General features: G+C 36.7%; 1 protein-coding gene across 2 annotated transcripts in view; it reads right to left on the bottom strand.

The window, feature by feature from the left end:
• SCAMP1 (secretory carrier membrane protein 1) overlaps positions 1-18,405 on the bottom strand; it is a 118,811-nt gene that overhangs the window by 32,248 nt on the left and 68,158 nt on the right. For both annotated transcript variants that reach the window (XM_020998430.2, XM_020998431.2), the window contains 4 exons: positions 13,154-13,252; positions 12,323-12,434; positions 6,737-6,865; positions 520-679 (listed from right to left, as the gene is read on the bottom strand). In XM_020998430.2, coding sequence (XP_020854089.1) covers positions 520-679; positions 6,737-6,865; positions 12,323-12,434; positions 13,154-13,252 — 500 coding nt within the window. The remainder of the gene's footprint in view (positions 1-519; positions 680-6,736; positions 6,866-12,322; positions 12,435-13,153; positions 13,253-18,405) is intronic.

The following is an 18,405-nucleotide window of genomic DNA, read 5'->3' as shown; positions in this document are numbered from 1 at the left end:
TGCCATAAATTACTTCTAAATAACACTTGTGAAGATATTATGGCTGTTATTCTTACTATCTGAACAACATTACCCCATACATTGCCTTTTTTTTGGAAAATGCAAATGAATTGGCATGGAAAATAACTAAATCACTAATCATAAACCTGCAGAGATGAAACTGCATTACATTAATTATCACTCACAGTTACCTTAACGACCATTCAAAATTAAAAGGTTTTAATAGTTAACTTTACATTTCAGTAAAAAAAGAAAAAGTGTAGTCAAAATATTCTTGGAAGTTAGTTTCTCACACACAATAGAATATTTTCACAAATATCAAGCTTTTACCTATATGTTTCTATTGCAAAAAATTTCTTTTCTATTCCAGCAACTTTTATGTTGAATTTTTCTTTTCTGAATGTGGCAAAGTAGAGTCAAAGAGCTCCTAACAATGAAAAGGAGTCACATTTTTATTACACTTAAGATCTACTATAACATTCATTTCATAATTACAAAAGATGACATTTGAAATTTTACCTGAAAGCTCCATAAAGTGGTCTGTACCAACAGACAAATGAACAAGGAGTAAAAAGCATGAACCACAGGATACTCAGTCCGAAATCAACCCCTCTACCAGGCTCAACACAAAACCAAGCAAGGCATCCAAAGATATTTAGGAACAGTGTTACAGCATGGACTGTGGAATCAAAAACACAGAAAGACAATTTAACTCAATATATCTGAGTTCATTCCATAAATATCATACATTTTGAAAAACTACTTCCTAATACTAAATACTTTAAAATGACACCCCATACAACCATTTTCAAGTGTTCATTATACGTTAGTGGATCTCGCACATTGTCCAGGTAGACATGCCTTCCAGAGGTACAGACTGCAAGCCCTCTCCACCATCTTCTGTGTGACCCTTGCCCATGATTTCCAGACATACTCTTTGGAGGATCCACCCCATGTGCTGAAGCCCTTCCTCTGGTTCTTTTAATATATTATGGATACCCCATCATGGCAATTAGGCTGTCCTTCTATTACATCCTTCATGCTCTATGTAAACCCCTAAGCCTAAACTCCTTTACAACAGGTTCCGTTAGGACTCTCCACTAATAAATGTTCGGTGAACTGAATTTCTAATTGTACAAATCTTATGAAATTTTTGACAATTCTCAAAAAACATCCACAGTAATAAGCTGCATCTTCCATCGACCTCTGGGTCACCTGAAATTTTGACTCTTCTGAAATTATGGTCTTTGATTCATTATATAGCATCACTGGGAAAATTCTAGCATTAAAGTATTCCTAAATTATTTATATTTTTCTTAACCATCTGAATATACAAGAAGGCTATCAAGGCATCAGAATATTTAGCATGAATTCTGTTGTCCCTATAACGATAGCTAATGGCCTTGTTAAACTAGGCCAGTCCCATCTCTTACGATAGGTTCCCTTAAAGAAAAGGTCCTCCCTCATGAAGATCCTTTCCTTTCTCTTTAGGCCTTTAGCAATGTCCAAGGCTGAAAAAAGCATCCTGTCAAATATTACAAAGTCTTGCTGATGGTTAGTGTTGAGGGCAGGAGGAGGGTTATTCTTACACATAAATTTGTCCAATGCAACTTGCAAAAAGAGTCTGCAGAAGTTTTTCTCCCCAGAAACTGTTAAGGAAAAGGTACTGGAAGACAGTACAGTCTAGACTCTAGTAGAAAGAACATTAAGACCAAGAGTTCTGATTTCTAGACATGGGACCTCATTCTAGTCTTAGTTTTAATAATCTATGATCTTGGTCATATCACTTCACTACTCTGAGCCTGCTTCCTCATTTGCAAAAACAGGTGACTAAACTAAATAAATCCTGTTAGGTCTCTCCTACTTTTCAAATTCTATCAATTCCCCTCTGAAAACCTCTTATAAAATGTTTGTTATGAAAAAATCCACTGCTGAGAACCATATAGCAGTCCAACTATAATACATTTTTTATTACATTTCAAATTTTCATTAGCAAAAATCACCAATTCTGATGAAATGATAAAGTCAAATGTTTTGGGAAATCTCAATGATGTTTTCTAGCAAATCCACAGTACAAGGTTTAAAGTGAAAAAAATGTACATTTCCATTACTATGGTCAACTTTTCTTAGTTTCTATCATTACTCTCAAAGATTGTGCAAACTCTTAAATATAGCTCATTGTTTTTATGACAGAATAAGAATCTGCACAAAAGAAGATAATGCCATCATGGGCCACAAGAACTAAACTAATCCAGTAAACAACTTTGTGCCCCCATATACTGAATGAAAGCAGAGGCTAAAGTCACCCAATGAAATCATCTATTAATCCCCATTCCAACAAAGACACATAATAAACTTTTATTTGAAGATAAAACAGTACAAGGAAACCTAAAAGTTCTTCAAGTTAAAACTAAATGAGGAACAAAAGGCATCAGAGCAGAGGACCACGGACTTATAAGCTGGAAGAGCCCTTAGGAGTCACTGAGTCTACCTCCCTAATGGTACAGATGAGGAAACCAAGGCTTAGAAAAATTAAGTGACTTTCCCCTGGTTTCAGAGACAAGTCTAAGGCAACATCTGAACCAAGGTATTCTTGACTCCAGACCTAATTATCCAATATACCACAATGCATCTCTATAGGATCAAAATACTCTTAGAACAAGATTTAAAGGTTATTTTTGACCCTTTAAACTGTACATTTTAAAAATCTTATGGGGAGAAAAATATTTTCTTGGACTAAACCTGTGATTCCAATGATGCAGGGGATATCTAAGGGTGGAAACTCCCTCTATCAATACAAATCAGGAGCTATTCTTCAAATTATAGTCTTGGAACACTGTCAGCAGCACAGAGATTAAATCACTTGCCCAATATCACACAGCTAGTGTATATCAATGGTGAGGCTTAAATCCAGGTCTTTCAAAACATGTATCCACTACATTGTGCTACCTCTCACTATTGTGAAATTTTACACACACACACACAATACATATACATATATATATATACACACACACACACACACACATATATATAAAATTTCTTGATTCTAACATAAGGCAACATAAAAATAAAACTACTTGTATTGCCTTAAAAATTGGACATTTCAGGAAAGCTTTGTTATATTATCAAAGACATTTAGGAAATAGTCCAAAAATTTCAAAGAACATATGAATTACCTCATTTGATCTTTATGACAACTTTGGGAGATAGGTACCACAGAGATTATTATCCCACCTTAGAGATGAATAAAATGAAGCCAGGATTGTTAAGTGATCAGTCCACATTCACACAATGAATAAGTATTTAAAGAGGACTGCACGATAGGTCTCTCTAGATTCCATGGCCAGTGCTCTTCCCACTACACTGTGCTGTTTCTCATTAAAAAATTAAATAATTTTACACTGGAACAGAAAAGAGCACAGTAGAAGACCATACAGGGCATCTGTGTGGTTCAGTCAGCTCTTGCGGCTAGAATACCATTTAGTAAATTACTCCAAAGTACTTAGTGTTAATTCTTTTTTTTACACTCCAGAAACATCTATCCATAATTAAATTCTTTAGGGCTTTTCCTGCTGTATTTAGTTTGTGATCTCCTTATGAAGTATTTCTAATTTTGTGGTTATTTCTGTCAAGTCTTGAGGGCATATTATGACTTCTTTTATAGACTATCTCTCAGCCCACCTGTAAGGTTTTTTTTTTTAAATATTGATCAAATTCCTTCCATGCACAGAAAGGTACCATAAGATATAGCAATGGTTTTAAAGTTAATGCAAAATATTTTTTAAAAAGCACACATGGAGAAAATCACCTATTAGCATAATTTCTATGAAGAGATATCTGGGGAAATACTCAAATAATACCTAACCTTCAACATGTTCTCAAATAATACGTAGACACATCAAGGACCTGGGATTTAGTCAGTGTGGGACTGCCTCTATCAATGCACATCACAAGTCATCTATAATTTTTACCACTGCCTGCAGCTCAGAAGGGTGAAATAAATTATTTGCCCAGGGTCACAAATCTACTATCCAAAGATGGAATTTAAATTTAGATCTTTCTCAGTCCTAACAATCAACTATGCCGCATTGCTTATCGATACATCTAAAGGAGACAAAACTTCTTTACTTTCTTTTGTACTTCTCTCCCATCCATCTACTGTAATACCTATCCTCCTTTCTTCCGACTTTCCCCCAACCCCAATCAGTTCTGGAACCAGGATCAAGTCAACTCAGACATTCTTCTTAAAGAGAATCTACACAGATCTATTCCCCAAAGGGCCCCACTAACCACCCCCAAAATTTAAGACTAAAATTGCTTCTCCCTAGCTACCACTCCCTTTGTGCATCCTCTACTCCATTAGAAAGTAAGCTTCCAGGGGGCAAGATCTGACTTTGCTTTTGTATTTGTATCCCCAGAGTTTGCATATAAAGAGCTTAACAATCGCTTTTTCATTCACCCATGTCTTCATCTCCCTAGGAGGCAGTGTGTTACAGTGGGAAGAGATGAACTATTATGAAAAAGAGTTCTCTTGGGGCAGCTAGGTGGCGCAGTGGATAGAGCACCGGCCCTGAAGTGAGGAGGACCTGAGTTCAAATCTGATCTCAGACCAAACACTAGCCATGTGACCCTGGGCAAGTCACTTAACCCTAATTGCCTAAAAAAGAAAAAAAAAAAAGAAAGAGTTGTCTTCACCATAAAGTAAGAACTGGATGTGTGTCACAATTTTCCTCTAAGTCAAAACCAGAAAAGGAATCTTTGCTCTCCCTAGGTTTATGTGAGGTTTACAGCTGTATCATGAATAGGGCTGGGAAAGGTACCCAGAATATTCTCATCCATCTTAAGAAAAATACAAACACTTGTCAGTTTTTGTGACAAAACCATCTGTTTCTGCAAAGTTACCTCTCACTATATATTAATCTTGTTACTAAATAATTTGATGGCAAGAAATTCACTAAGGCAGAGAATATAAAACTAGTAATGCGAACTTCTTCCATAATAAATTATAACCTATATCTTTAATAAAATATGCTTATATGAGGTTGAATGGACACAAATATGAAATCTCTACCCTTTACATTAGAATGGATAAAAATGATAAATGTAAGAGTTCAACACAGGAACTAGGGATTTCAATAAAACAGCTACCAGAAATATTTAAAATAATAATAGCTTAAGTCAAAGGATGCAAACTGTCTTGTTTTCATATCCATAATGGCCTCATTTAAATAAACAATGTGACTGTTCTATTAGGCGGAATTGTGGACTCACAATTTAAGGGGGGGGAAAAGGCCTTTATATATCTTAAAGCAAGAACAAATGAATTTGATCTGTCAATATTATAATTTGTGAAGAAATAAATCTGACCTAGGAAAAGTAACGTACAAGCTACAGTTCTGCTACTTAATTTAGGGAAAACTATCAGACACTCCCACTTCTTCCACCTAACACAAAGAGTACTATGCTTCTTTCTACAAGTTCTCCTATTGCCTTCTACTAGTGGTACTAAATGAGATCCTGGCTGGCATCAGATACAAACCAGCATCAAGACTAAACAAAACTCAACAGGGAGCTCTATAAAATATAGTGCAATTTTGGGCTATAGCTAAGAACAGTAAGATGGTATATTTTAGGATCCTGGGCTACAATTCTTCTACTAAAGTCCTCTGCCAATGGTCTCATCCCTGGGTTCTTAAAAGCTATGTCAGTTAAGCAGAAACTAGGCAGGTCTTATCAGGATGAAAAGACTATCAGGTATACATTCAGCAGCAAATATGTACCTTTCCTCTGAGGATCAATTAAGCTACATTCAGAGATGCATCACCAAAGACTTTTTTGGAGAGAGGCAGAAGAGAGTATATCAACTAATGAAGGAATTATAATCTTAATCAGTAGAAGGGGTAAACACCCTAATAAAAACCTTGATTCTTGAAATTTTAAAATAAATATTACAATTATTTTGGAAATGCTCTGGGTACCTCTGATAAAAACTGGAGGCTCTAATTCAGGTGTGGGGAATCTGCAGCCTCGAGGTCACATGAGGCCCTCTAGGTCCTAAAGGGCCACACCTGAGGACCCAGAGAGGGCTGCATGTGGCCTCGAGGCTACAGGTGCCACCATAATCAATGGCACTTCTCCCACTAATGAAAATACACTTACTTTTCCTAAATAATTACTACTTTAGTATCTAATTAGAGTAGAAGCTATGATAAAAGATTCAGTTTATTCTGCAGTCGCGTATTCTAACTCCATTGTTGAAAGGAGCCACATACCCACATTTAACATAAATATAAAATTAACCGTTCTTTCTTGTGCACAAAAATAACACCATATGCTATTTTTAATGCTATTATTTTTAAAATAATCACTACAAAGAGAATACATTTTGAAAGAAGAAGGAATTGTTACAAAAAGATCACCTATCACATGCTAGGACAGTTCTATACACATTTTTCCTCAAAAGAATTCAAGTCTTTTACACTTTTTTCCTCCTAAGGTTAAACAGATGCTTAAATAAAAATAGTTATCTCTGGCAAGGAGATTCGCTATCATTTGTATTTACAACTCTCAAGTACATCAATATGTCTTGGATCTTGAAGCTGAGATTTGGTATTTTAAAAAAGGAAAAATTTTAACATAATAACTTCATAACTTGAGTCTTAAAATAGAAATGTTAGATTCTGATGACAAAATAAAAGGTCCATACAAATTATATGGTTTATTCTATACTCACACATCCACAAGTAGTACATAATCTTTACTGTCTTCTGAAATTCTACAGGGATGTCTACAGAAAAATCCTGATAGAAACATGGTCCCACTGGAAAATTACCAGGAAGAGGTGGCCAATTATTTTTTCTGCCTGCAAATGAAAAAAACAAGTAATTTTAAAACCAGGCCACATTTGTTATTCTTATTTAGTATATCACATCAAAGAGATCTTCTCATTTAAAATATGTCTTACCTTCCTTACTCTATAAAACATGTGACTTCATAAGAGTGGTTACTACACTCTTAACGCACACTACAAATCTGCTACAACTGAAGGGCAGTAAGCCTCTTTCTCAGGCTGCTTTGCTTAAAAACTAATTACATGGTATCCAACCTTTTGGGAATGAGCCTCCCGCAACTGAGTTAAGTTGGTTATGATTCACATCTTTGACAGAGTACAATGAAAGCCCTTCTAGTATAACAAGACCTGTCAGAACTTGCATTTCAACAAAATCGTTTTTGAGAATCCAGGTCACCTCCATGCCAACGAGTTATCAGAGTAGCAGGTTAGAAAAAATATGTTTGCCTTATGATTTCTAATCACTCTGCAAATTATGTATCGTTAACTACATATTTCAATCTATGCCTCTAAAAATGCCAAATTACCAGAACAACACATTGGACATTAAAATCTTTAAAATATAAATACTTTGTAGGGACAGGTAGGCAGCACAGTGGATAAAGCATCGGCCCCTGAGTCAGGAGAACCTGAGTTCAAATACAGTCTCAGAACAAGACACTTGACACTTACTAGTTACTAGCTGTGTGACCCTGGGCAAGTCATTTAACCCCAACTGCCTCAAAAAAAAAAAAGGTAATCTTTGTAATCTCATAACATTCCTCTCCAGAACTTCTCTGCCATTCCCAGAAAACTCTTCATCCTGGAAGCTCACTCCAGGTCCAAAATTCATACACTCAAGCTACTTTTTGCCTTGTGGCCTCCCCCTCTGATTGGACGGCTCTTCCCAGAACCTTCATTTAAAGAGGGCACCCAGGCCAGCCACATCTCAATTCCTCTTTAGGCTACACTCCAGAATTTCTCTACCATGATCAAGTACCTTAGAGTCTCTCATGTTTAACACTCTCTCCCACCTTTTCAGCTTCTTTTTCTGTGTTTTCTTCAGGCAATAGAAATGTAAACTCCAATTCTTTCTTTCTGTTTCTATTTGTATTCCCAACACTTAGAACAGTGTCTGGCATATAGTATGAACTTAATAAATGCTTGCTGGCTGGCTGACTGACATCTCTGAAATGGATATCCCACAGAAATCTGAAATTCAACATGTCCAAAATGGAACTCATTTTCTTTCCCCCTAAGCCCTACCCTCTTCCTAACATCCCTATTACTATTATCAAGGGCACTGACAGGTCCCAATCACCCAGCCTCACAGCCTGTCATTCTTAGCTCCTCCCACTCTCACCCTACCCTCTCCCTGCCTCAAGCATCTCATCTCCAGTCCCTCCTCCACTGAGCTGTTAAACTGATCTTCTTAAAGTGAAGGTCTGACCATGTAACAGTAACTCCCCTATTTAATATTCTTCAGTGGCTCCCTATTATCCCTAGGATCAAATAACAAATTCTTCAACTTTTAAAGCCTTTCATTACTGAATATTTCCAGTCTTTTTAAACCTTACTCACTACCACATACTCTGCAATTTACTGACACTAGTCCCCTTGCTCTTCCCTGCACAAGACACTTCTTCCCATCCCTCTACCCTGGGCATTTTTACTGGTTATCAATTAGCCTTAGAATTCTCCCCCTCCTCATCTGTCTTCTGGCCTCCTTTAACTCTCAGCTAAAGTCAGACCTTTTCTGCAAGTCTTTCTCAATCTCTCTTTATTCTAGTACCTCCCCTCTGAGATGATCTCTAACTCCTCTTTTATAGACAGACAGATATGTGTGTGTATGTATATATGTATACACATGTATGTGTTTATGTATGTATGTATATGTGTGTGTATATATATGTATATCTTGTTTTTACAGTTGTTTACATGTAGTAAACAACACCACTAGACAGCAAGCTCCTTGAGACTGTCTTTTGCAATTTTTTGTATCTCTAGCATTCAGCAAAGTACAAGGCAAAGAGGAAGCACTTAATAAATGCTTGCTGACTTAATATTTTCAGCACAACTGGTTTGGTGAGCTCATCATATTCACATTTATAGTTAGGATTGCTAATTGTATTTCCCGCAATCCTATTCGCTTAAATTTATCCTTCTCTTTTTCACTCTGTCCCCCAGTCCTCCAGAGTGTTTGCTTCTGAGCACTGCCTCCTTTAATCTACCTGTCCTCTTATTCTTCCCCCTCCTTTTGCTGAACGCTTTTCCCTCCTACTTCCCTGTTGGGCAAAACAAATTTCTGTATCTGATTCTGTATGCATGTATATTCTTCCCTCCATGAAATAGTTCAGATGAGAGTAAGGTTCAAGTGTTACGTTTCCTCCCATGCTTCCCTTCCACTGTGTACTTTATTTATTGAGATAATTTTCCCCATCCTTCTTCTCTCTTCCTCTTTCTTATCCTTCTTCTTTTGAGATTACCTCAAAATAACAGAATCACAACCATGTCCTCCATATAAGTAGATGACTCCTAACAGCTCTAGTGATGATCAAGTTCTGAGGGCTTAGAATGTGTATCATCTTCTCATATTAGAACATAAACAATTTAACCTTGTTTAGTCCCTTATGATTTCTTGTGTTTGAATGTCTTTTTCTATTTAGAGCTGGTCTTTTCATCAGGAATGCTTGAAAGTCCTCTATTTCATTAATGTCCATTTTTTCCCCTGAAGAATTATTAAGTTTTGCTGGGTGAGTTATTCTTGGTTATATCTAGCTCCCCTGCCTTCCGAAATATCATATTCCAAGACCTCTGTTTCATAAAAGCGACAGGCGCTAAATCTTGTGTGATCCCAACTCTGACTTCATTGTACCCTATTTCACCACATAATCATTGCCACTGCAGAATTGTCACACACTGTTATTGTTGTTGGGTTTTGGTTTTTGGTTTGGTTTTTTTTTTTTTTCAGTCCAAAAATTGGTTTATAATCTTTCATTGTGTAATCGTCGCATGCTATAATTCTGTTCATCACACCACTTAAAAGGTAAACACAGTAGCAATGTATTCACCAGTGGTACATGGATATGCATTTCTCTCTTTTGCATTTCTCTCTTGCACACTGCCCACAAGCCTAGAATTCTCAGTGCACATGCATTGTCAGTATTCAATTTTAACGTGTATTCACAAGTATTCCATGCATCCTAATCTTGCAGCAAAGACAGTTTAGTAATAAATGATTTTTAAGTAATACTGGCACAAATTTTTTTTAAAGCTTCATATAATGGCCACACCCCACTTTTTTGCCCCCTCTCAAAAAAACTGGCATAAAATCTGAGATGATTATGCAACGAAATATAACATTTGAATGGTTTCTTTCGGGCTGCTTGCAATATTTTCTTCTTGACTTGGGAGCTCAGGATTTTGGTTATAATATTCCTAGGAGTTTTCATTTTGAGATATCTTTCAGGAAATGATTGGTAGATTCTTTAAATTTCTACTTTACCCTCTGGTTGTATGATATCTAGGCAGTTTTCCTTCTTAATTTCTTGGAAACATGATGTCTAGGCTCTTTTTTTGTTCATGGGTTTCTGGTAGTACAATTATCCTTAGATTAAGTCTCCCTGACCTATTTTCCAGGACTATTATTTTTCCTATGTGATATTTCACATTTTCTTTTTTTTTTCCCAGTCTCTAGAATCATTAGCTTCTACTTGGCTAATTCTAATTTTTAAAGAGTTCTTTTCTTTTTTTTTTTTTTGTGAGGCAATTGGGGTTAAGTGACTTGCCCAGAGTCACACAGATAGTGAGTGCTATGTGTCTGAGGCCAGATTTGAACTTAGGTCCTCCTGACTCCAGGGCCAGTGCTCTATCCACTGCTCCATCTAGTAGCCCCCAAGAGTATTTTCTTTAGTGAGGTTTTGTATCTCTTTTACCAAGCTGTTAATTCCCTTTTCATAATTTTATTGCATAGCTCTCCTTTCTTTTCCAATTTTTCCTCTACCACTCTTACTTATTAAAATCTTGTTTTGTTTGTTTTTTAAAATCTATTTAACTCTTCCAGGAACTCTTGTAATACTTGTGTCCAATCTGCATTTTTCTTTGATGCATTGCTTGTAGATGTTTTTAAGTCACTGTCTTCTATGTTTGTGTCTTGAGCTTCCCTGTCCTCATAGTAACTTTTTATGGTCAGGTTTTTATTTGTTCATTTTTCCAGCGTACTTCTTGATTCTGGACTTTATGTTAGTGATGAGTCCTGTAAGTTTTCAGTTATTCCAAAGTGGTGTGATCTGGGGAGAGGTCCATTCATTGCCCTACTGGTCTGAGCTCTGTAAGTTCCTGACACATTTCGGGTCTGTTCACTTATGTGTGGTTCAGTTTCCGTAAACTGCTGCTGGAAAGTTTGGCAAGTTCAGAGCAAATGAACTGCTGACTCCCCCTTGGAATGCACTGGAGACCTTTTTGTTGCCTGCCCTGATTTATTACACTACAGGCTTACATAGAGGGTTAAAGGTTAGAATTGAGACCCCTCTCAGTTCTTGGGCTCAGAACCACAATACTAATTCTGGAACTTCTTTGTTTCTTACACGGGCAGGACCTCTCTTCCCTCAAAACCACAACCACTCCTCTCTACCATGACCCAGAAATGAATAATGGGTGACAGAGCTGCCAGATATCAACTGCTCCTGCTCCTAGTATTAGTACATGGGTTCCCTGGGATCTCTTTATTCCCTGGTGTTCAGTTCCCTTACTGGTGCTGGGTTGCTCCTCACTGCTGCTACTACTGATACTGCAATGCTATACTCCTAGACACCACAGCATCCACAGACCTTTTTATCTTCCTCAACTCTCCTGGGCTAGAAAAATGACTCACTGTGACTTTTTCTTGGCTTTCTTGATCAGAATTCAGCTTGCTGTGCTTTTAGGTCACTGTGGAAAAAGCTATGGAAAAGCTAAGGCAAAAAATACTACCTCTCACTCTGCCACCCAGACTCAACTCCCTACTTTCAATCTTCCTACAAGGACAAATGTGTTCTAACCTGACAAGAGAAACCTTTCTGTTGAGGTCTTAAGCATTGCAAAGATAACTAATAAGAAATTCTGCTTTTTCCTTTTCCTTAATTTAGAACTGTTAAACATGGCCAGTAAGACCCTAGAATCACCATAACGGACTTCCCCATATTGTTCAAAGAACAGCCACAAAACAAATATTAGACAAAAAAAAATATGTTGTTATTCGCTGTGAGTTAAAATATAGGATTCTAGAAAAATGCTCCTACTTTTCTTAGGCTGGATAATCTATCCTACAAGCTCTCTAGCCCAATTTTTAAAAGCCAATGCTTAAATCTAGATAGGGGATCTTCACTATATATGCTTCCTAAAAGCTGAGGCACAAGACCTGGATAATATATGAAAACCAAAATAGCAGTTAGCATTGTAAGTGCAATTTTCAAACTTGCTTAAAAATTTCTGAGCAGTTCCAATGCATACCACCATGCTGATTGAGGCTCTGCATTTCTCTTTCCCGGCGATCTAACTCTGCTGCTTTTCGTTCTAACTCTTCCTGGCGCTTAAGCAGTTCAGCTTGGGCCAATGCATGTTCCTGAAGAAAGAAGTCACGACAATTAAGAATGCTAACAGAATGCTAAAATGCAAACATTTAAAAAATTTTTCCAACTACATATCTACATCATTAGGTAAAAATTTAGCATTTTCCCACATATTTGAAAAATACTTATAAGAAGGCTGGGCCTACTTGGGCTTCCTGGGATCTGACAAAAAGCCTTATTGAGTTAGGCTAAGTAAGGTGGCTCAAAGGAAGATTATTGCTGCTAAGAAATTGCTTTTAATATATGTTGTTATTAAATCCACGAGAGGACATAGGACCGTAGTTTTTATTTGATTTATCATACAGTGTCCTGGTCAGTGTATCATACTTTTACCACTTTTTAACTTTCACAATGGCTCCCTCTCCTGGCACTCAGCCAGCTTGTGGCTATGTAGACACTTGATCCTCTTTCCCAAGCAGTAACTTCCTTCATTTCACCACTATTGTGATACTAGTACTCTGTGCTAACAAATGACCTGAAATAATAAAAAGCCTTTAAATCCATAAGGTAAGGTGTATGTATTCAACAATGAAACGATCAGGCAGGGTAGTAGTGTGGTTGTCCAAAAGGTCACCCACGCTGGCCAACAGACATAACAGTCATGAAGATTAACCAAACAGAACCATTTAAAATGAACAGAAGAAATGTAATCTCAAAATATTTGTTGCAATTATATTTCCAAAGAAAATTTTCTCCATTATCATGAACTAACCTTTGCAATTTGTGTATAAGCTGAGGGTTCTTCTGTTGGCTTCATTATCGCTGGTTGCGTACTAGGTACATTAGGCATTTTCACATTTCCTGGTGGTGCCTAACAAGAAGAAGGAGGTATAAAAGTAAGCCACAGTGGAAAAGGATTTATCTGAAAATATATGTTAGTTTAAGGAATATATCACCTATTACAAAAAGTATGAAATGAAAACTTTAAAGAAAATTGCCAAACATGGAATTTTATATTTCTGATAAATAAGATATAATCTGCTGTATTCATAACTTGAACAGGGTTGGTTTGTTTGGTTTTTATAACTAATGCTTTGTTTCTTTAGCATAAATAATCAGAGAATACCTACTTGAAAAAGGGGAATACATACAGTCTTACTTTCTAAGTAGGAAAATTCTTTTGGATTCATAGTAATATGACCCAGAACAATGATAACATTATAATAATAACCAACATTTACATAGCTCTTCAATGTTTACCTCACAAAATCCCTGGAAGGTAGGTGAAATTATCTCCTTTTTACATATAAGGAAACTGGGCCAGATAGATAATAAGTGATTTGTCCAGCAGCACACAACTAGCAGGTGTCTGATGTTAAATTTGAACTCAAATCTTCCTGACTCCAGGTCCTCTGGACCTCCTAGTTGCTGCTGTGAACCTAAAGCGCATCTCTTTAATTCATGCATTTCTAGGGTACAAATACTCATGAAAGGAGCCCAGCCCACTCAATCTCCCTAGAAAATAGTTCTGAAGCACTTTGAATCACTTTCCACTTAACTAACCCTTTCAAAACATGTGAAGAAGCACAAAAAGTACATGGATCAGTAATTGTTATTTTCTCAGTCATCTTTCTTTGGTAGTGCTAACATCTATGATTTATTTTCCTTCATTTGATATCTTAAGAATTGATCTATCAGTCTCAAAATTTTACTACCTAGAAGAGAAAGATCATTTTTTAAATAGGTATACTATAGCTGGCTCTTCTCTTCTTTTGTTTTCTTTAGTACCATATAAGATGTCAAGGTCCAAATGATAGGTCCATTGTCGCTGATGGAGGAATCTGTTACAAAATCTTGGGAGACATTTTCCATTTTTCACCCATTTGCTGTCCTCTTCCCAGTTCTATCTTTAAATAAATGCTCTTAGAACACTGTGGCTTAATTGGCTTTGAATCCTGGTTCTCCCACTTTTATGGCATATAAGCCGAGACAAGTCAATTAACATCTCTAGGTCTAAGTTTTCTTTTTGTATATTCCCAGATAGCTTTCTAAAGGCTGTGGCTCTGATCCTAAGAAGTCACATTTACCAGATTTCAGTGCTTTGCAGATTCAATGCTGAGATGTGACACCTTTCAGACAGCAAGGCAGTTTCACCTTTCAGGTCCTAAGATTAACTGTGCTCATCCAATGGGAAAGTTATTATACCAGATTATTGTTTTGTACAAAATAATTTGCAGCATTGTGCTAGGTCCATGAGCCAGCCCACAGGGCAGAAATAAGGGGCTCAGACCCTCCTAGGACAGGTGGTATAGCGGGTCGTAGTTTTAGGTAACAAGTCACAAGAATGTTGCTATGTATCTTGTATTTATATTTTTAAGTAAATGTCCTTTTACATTACCACGATAGCAATGAAGAGGACTTCAATTCCCGGGGTAATTTTAGAATGCATCATTAAAGAAATGGTTGTCAAACATCTAGAAAAAGAAGCAGTGATGACAAAAAGCCAGCGCAGCTTCATCAAAAACAGGTCATGTCAAAGTAATATCATTTCCTTTTTTGACAGGATTACTAAACAAAGAGATGAGAGGAATGCTGCTGATATATTTAGCAAAGCTTCTTATAATGTATCTCATATTATTCCTGTGGAGAAGATAGAGAAATATGGCTTACACAATAATGCAATCAAAGGCTGGCTCAAAAAAATAATTATTAATCAGTCAATATCAACAAGTCATAAGGTTTCTAGTGGAGTTCCCCAAGCTCAGCGATTGGCCCTGTACTGTTTAACAGTCTTACCAATCATTTGAATAAAGGCATAGATGGATCAAATTTACAGATGACACAAAGTTAAGGGGGAGAGAGCCAACACAATGAGTCAAGATCCGAAAGGACTGTGATAGGCTAGAATATTGAGGTGAATCTAATAACATGAAATTCAAAAGGGAGAAACACAAAGTCTTGCACTGAAGTATAAAAACATTAATTTCACAAGTATAGGATGAGGGAAATGGACTGATTGATGGCAGCTGCCCTAAAAAAGACATGAGGATTTTAGTGGACTGCAAGCTCAATGAATGACTCAGCAGCATAAGGTGCCAGCCAAAAATACTAATGCAATCTTGGGCTACATTTAGAGAGGCAGAGCTTACAGGAATGAAAACGTGATAGTCTTACTGTATTCTACCCTCAGTAATCACCTGGCATACGGGCATACCATGTTCAGTTCTAGACATCACTGTTTCAGAGTACATCGATAAGCTAGAAAGTGTCAAGAGGAAGACAGTAAGGATGGTGTAAGACCTTGAGAACATGACACGTAAGGAATGGTCAAAGGAAATGAATGGGCATATTTATATATAATCTGGAGGAAAGGAAGAACTTTACTGCTATCTTCAAGTTATCTAAAGGGTGGTCATGTGAAGAAGTGATCAGACCATGTCAGAGGACAGAACCAGGGGTAGTGACCAGAAGCTGCAAAGAGGCAAATTTAGACTTGCTATCAGGAAAAGTTTCCTAACAATTAGAGCAGTACAAAAGTGGAATGAGTTGCTTTAAGGGGTGGGGTGTTCCTCCTCCTTGGAAGCCTTTGATGACCCCTTTTTGGATATGTGGATAGGCATTCCTTTTGTGTGTGGGTTAGATTAGATGGCTACTGAAGTCATTTTGCTCACAAATCCTATAATTTGCATGATAATCATTCTTGGTTTGAAAATTCAGAGAGAAAAAATATAGGGGCAGGTAGGTGGCACAGTGGATAAAAGACCTGAGTTCAAACCTAACCTCAGACACCTGATATTTACTAGCTGTGTGACCCTGGGCAAGTCACTTAACCCACTGCCTAGCCAAGACAAAAGAAAGAAAGAAAGAAAGAAAGAAAGAAAGAAAGAAAGAAAGAAAGAAAGAAAGAAAGAAAGAAAGAAAGAAAGAAAGAAAGAAAGAAAGAAAGAAAGAAAGAAGGAAGGAAGAGGAAGGAAGGAAGGAAGGAAGGAAGGAAGGAAGGAAGGAAGGAAGGAAGGAAGGAAGGAAGGAAGGAAAGAAAAAATATAAAGGAGCTCATAAGCAGTGAGTAAACTCAAGTAGATTCTAAGAAATGATGCATACTTTGGAGAAAACAGCATACTGCAGTACTATACTTACTGTATGCTGAGAGTGTAAGGTTAAGTAACAAAACTTATCATAACCTTTGACCTAAGTGATCCCTTTTCTGAAAATAAATTATAAAGAAATGATGGAAGAAAAGAGGGCTTATTTATATTCTCTCCAAAATCATCGTTTCACTTATAATAGCAAAGAAACAGGGAACAATCACTATATCCGATGATTAGAAAATCACTAAATAAATTACTATGCACTAAATATAATTATATATTATTGTGCTAAAGAAAAGAGACATTGAATGGAAGGAAATATGGAAAGCCATATGAAGTGATACAAATAAATGAGCAGAATCATTTCACCAACCAATATTTATTATTCACTATGTTACCAGAACTCTAACAATTTAATACACTTCGAATATAACTATATTTTAAAAAGCAAAACAAAACCAAAGGTATTATAGCTTTATAAGCACACACTTTGGTTCAGAAGAGGACCCAGATAAATAAAGTGTTATTTTGCATTGTTTGGCTTGAATTTGTTAAAATGTATAATATTGTGTGTGTTGGGGGGGGGGTTATATTCAGTAACAGTGTAAATGGCTTAAATTTTGGAATTTTGGTTGGAGATTAATTTCATGTTTTTCATGAGTTCTTGACCTGTTAGCATTTAGTATAAATGTTGTGTGTTACTACAGTGGATACAAGGATGGGTAAAATATACTTCCTGCTTTCAATCTTATGGTAAGTCCAACAGAGAGGATGAGAAACACATAAAAGACAGAGGGGACAGTACAAGCAAAGGCATGGAAGACAGAAAAGCATAGGGCATGTTCAGTTGTCAAGTTTGGCTGCAATAAAAGAAGCCCTGGAACAGAGAGCTAGAAAGAAAGACTGAGATCAAACTCTAGAAGGCCTTCTATGTCAAGTGGTTAAGTTTGTAAGTTACTCTGCAGGCAGTAGGAATTCACAAAAGATTTCCAAACAAGAAAATGATCAGAATTCTGCTTTAAGATGATTAACAACACAACTGGTTTTTCAACAAGAGGGTAACAGAGTCATACTTAAAGAATATTAATTGGGCAAGAGTATTCTGGATAAAATGGGGACAAAATAGGGACTAGAGACAGAGAAACCTTTGTAAATATCCTACTAGTCCACTGCTATAGGTTAGGTAAGGGATAATAGAAGTCTGAATCTGAATCAGGTTGTTGGCATTAGGAAAGGAAAGGAAGAGATAGAGAAGCTAGAGATATCTCAGGGATTAAAGAGAACTTAGTGACAGACTGATTATGAAGTTTTAAGTGACAAATTTCAAGTTGAGATGACAGAGATAATGGTGATAGAAACTGTTTAATTTATTGTATTTATATACCAATTTATGAAGTACCAACTATTGTACTTGGCACATAGCTGGTGCTTAATAAATAACTGTTGACTGAGAACAATTGGAAAGGAAGTCAAGAAGCAGAGATAATTATGAGATCAGTTTAGGACAAGTAGAATATGAAGTGCAGGCAGAATATCCAGTAAGTATTTCCAGTAGGCAGTTCTGAGAAATGAAAGAGACACTGCAAGCTATAAAGAAAGAACAGGAAGCACAGAGTTCAGAGTCATACACTTAGAGGGAATAGTTAAAGTCAAAGGGAGGATAGGGGATTTTCAAGGGTGGGTTGAGAAGTATAAAGAAACAAAGCCAAAACAGAAGAAACTTTGAGAATCCCTACACTTAGGGAACAGAGGAAGAAACTGAATCATCAAATTGAGCAGGAATGGCCAGAAAGACAAGAAAAGAACCAGGACAACCACTGTAAAGTCACCAACGTCAAAAGAGTTTAAGAATGGTGGAAAAGTCAACAATTTAAAAAGCAAAAGAAAAGTCAAGAAGTACAAAGACAAGAAGGGAAAAGGACCTACATGTGCAAAA

The sequence above is a fragment of the Phascolarctos cinereus genome, unplaced genomic scaffold (assembly GCF_003287225.1).
Source record: "Phascolarctos cinereus isolate Bilbo 61053 unplaced genomic scaffold, phaCin_HiC Scaffold_4;HRSCAF=312, whole genome shotgun sequence".
Taxonomy (NCBI): domain Eukaryota; kingdom Metazoa; phylum Chordata; class Mammalia; order Diprotodontia; family Phascolarctidae; genus Phascolarctos; species Phascolarctos cinereus.
The sequence above is the reverse complement of the archived record's forward strand: the minus strand, read 5'-3'. Positions and strand labels throughout refer to the sequence as shown.